Source organism: Talpa europaea (genome assembly GCF_964194135.1).
Source record: "Talpa europaea genome assembly, chromosome: 12".
Taxonomy (NCBI): Eukaryota; Metazoa; Chordata; class Mammalia; order Eulipotyphla; family Talpidae; genus Talpa; species Talpa europaea.
In genome coordinates, this window is record NC_140079.1 from 70,459,970 (window position 1) to 70,461,983 (window position 2,014).

The window sequence follows — 2,014 nt, forward strand, 5'->3', positions numbered from 1 at the left end:
AAATCTCCAGGAAGAAACCCACCCCACACTTAGCTCCCCCTCCTATTCTGACACCCACTCTCTACCCTAGTAGGAGAAGCTGGAACAGCTAGAAAGAAGATGGGAGAGAGTGAGTTTGGGGACTCTGAGAATTTGAAGGCTAGGTGGAAGAGGGAGCAGCCCATGGCAGCACTGGGGGTACACGAGGTGTGGCCAGCTTAGTAAATTCAGCAAGAGCTGCACACTGCCCCCCAGAAAATGTTTCTGACCAGCTGGGCCGCGCCACCTAGTAGGAGTGCTGATGAGAACTGTGGGTGGGCTCGGGTGGGAGCTCCGCACTGGGCACCCTATGGCTGGTCTGCTGGGTTCCGGCTCCGCAGGGAGGAGACGCCTCCAGGTGAGGGGCAATGGAAGAGGCCCTGGTGAGGCAGAGGGGGTCGGGAGGTAGGGCACTCAGACGTCCAGCACGTGGTTCAGGTAAGAGATGTAGCAGATGGCCAGGCGCAGGATCTCGATCTTGGAGAGCTTCTTGTCTGGGGGCAGTGTGGGCAGCAGCTTGCGCAGCTCTGCGAAGGCCAGGTTGAAGGCCTCCACGCGGATGCGCTCGCGCGTGGCGTGCGCTGTGCGGTACTTGGCCGTGGCCCTGCGCCTGCGCCTCCGCTCCTCCCGGCTCAGGTGGGCCAGATCTCTTCGGCCTGGCTCTCCTGGCTCCAGGACCCGCGCTGGGCCCCCTCCAGCACCTCCGGGCCCAGCCCCATCAGGGCCCGCCCCGCCCCCACAGTCGCTGAAGCCTGATTCGGTCTCCGAGTGGGTGGGGGGCAGGTCCAGCTCCATGGTGTCCGAGTTGAGCATCATGATGGAAGCCCCTTGGCCCGTGAGGTCAGGACCCCCTCCCCACCCCTCCCTCTGGGAGCCAGAAAGCTGGTTGTGGGAGGGGCAGGAAGGGACTGGGGTGGTGAGGTCTGCCACCGAGCTCAGGGGGTCAGAGCCTCTTCAGGGTTCCATGGTCAGGGTTCCCTCTGGAGCCTGGAAGAAAGAAGGAGACAGTGAGAGGAAGGAAGGAGTGGACATCCCAGAGTTGGGGAGGGCAGGGGAAGGTTTGAGATAGGCTGGGAGGGGGAAGGTGCTGTAAGTGTGGGGCAGAAGGGCAGAAGGTGGGGAGGGTGAGAGGTGGGCAGAGAGGCAGGGAGGTGGAGGGCATTAAGGAGGAGGAAAGATGGCAAGTGGGAAGCGAGCTACAGGAAAGGAGAGGAATCAATGAGCAGGACTGCCAGCAGCACACAAGGAAGCAAGAGGCTTCCAGGCCTAAATGAAAGGCCCACAATCATGGGGGTGGAGCATTATTACATCAGACTTGCCATGATTTCTTGGTTATAGCACCGAAAGCTCAGGCAGCAAATAAAAAAATAGATGAAAGACACCAAACGTAAGCACTCTGGAGCATCAAAGAACATAATCAACCTAGTAGAATGGCAGCGGAAATCATATATCTGCTAAGGGGTTCATATACAGAATATTTATTATAAAGAATACAACTTCACAACAAAAAATCAAGTAACTTAAAAAAAAAGGGGGGCAAAGGATTTGAATGGACATTTCTCCAAAGATGATATCAAAAAGCCAACAAACATGAAAAGATGTTCAGCCTCACGCATCACCAGAGGAAATGGAAACCAAAAGACAGGAGCTAGCATCACACCATTAGAATAGCTACACTAAAAGAAAAACAAAACAGAAAATAGTACTAGTAAGGATGTGGAAAAAAAGAAACACTTGCACACTGCAGGTGGCAATGTAAATTGGTGCAACCACTATGGAAAACAGTATGGCAGGTCCTCAAAAAATTAAAAATAGAACCATTATATGATCCCACCATTTCATTTCTGGGTATTTATCCCAAAGAGTTGAAAGCAGGATCTCAAAGAGATATCTGCACGCCCATGTTCATTGCAGCACTATTTATAACAGCCAAGGTAGGGAGACAACCCAAATGCTTGAATGGATAAGGAAAATATGACATAGACCTACAATGGAA

The 2,014-nt window shown here is 53.3% G+C and overlaps 1 protein-coding gene across 1 annotated transcript; it reads right to left on the bottom strand.

Moving 5' to 3' along the window:
* Positions 1-432: 432 nt before the first annotated feature.
* NHLH1 (nescient helix-loop-helix 1) lies at positions 433-834 on the bottom strand (the record flags this gene model as incomplete). The annotated part of the gene is made up of 1 exon (XM_084250361.1): positions 433-834. One exon carries the CDS (start codon positions 832-834, stop codon positions 433-435), a length of 402 nt encoding a protein of 133 aa, XP_084106487.1.
* Between the last annotated feature and the right edge of the window lie 1,180 nt (positions 835-2,014).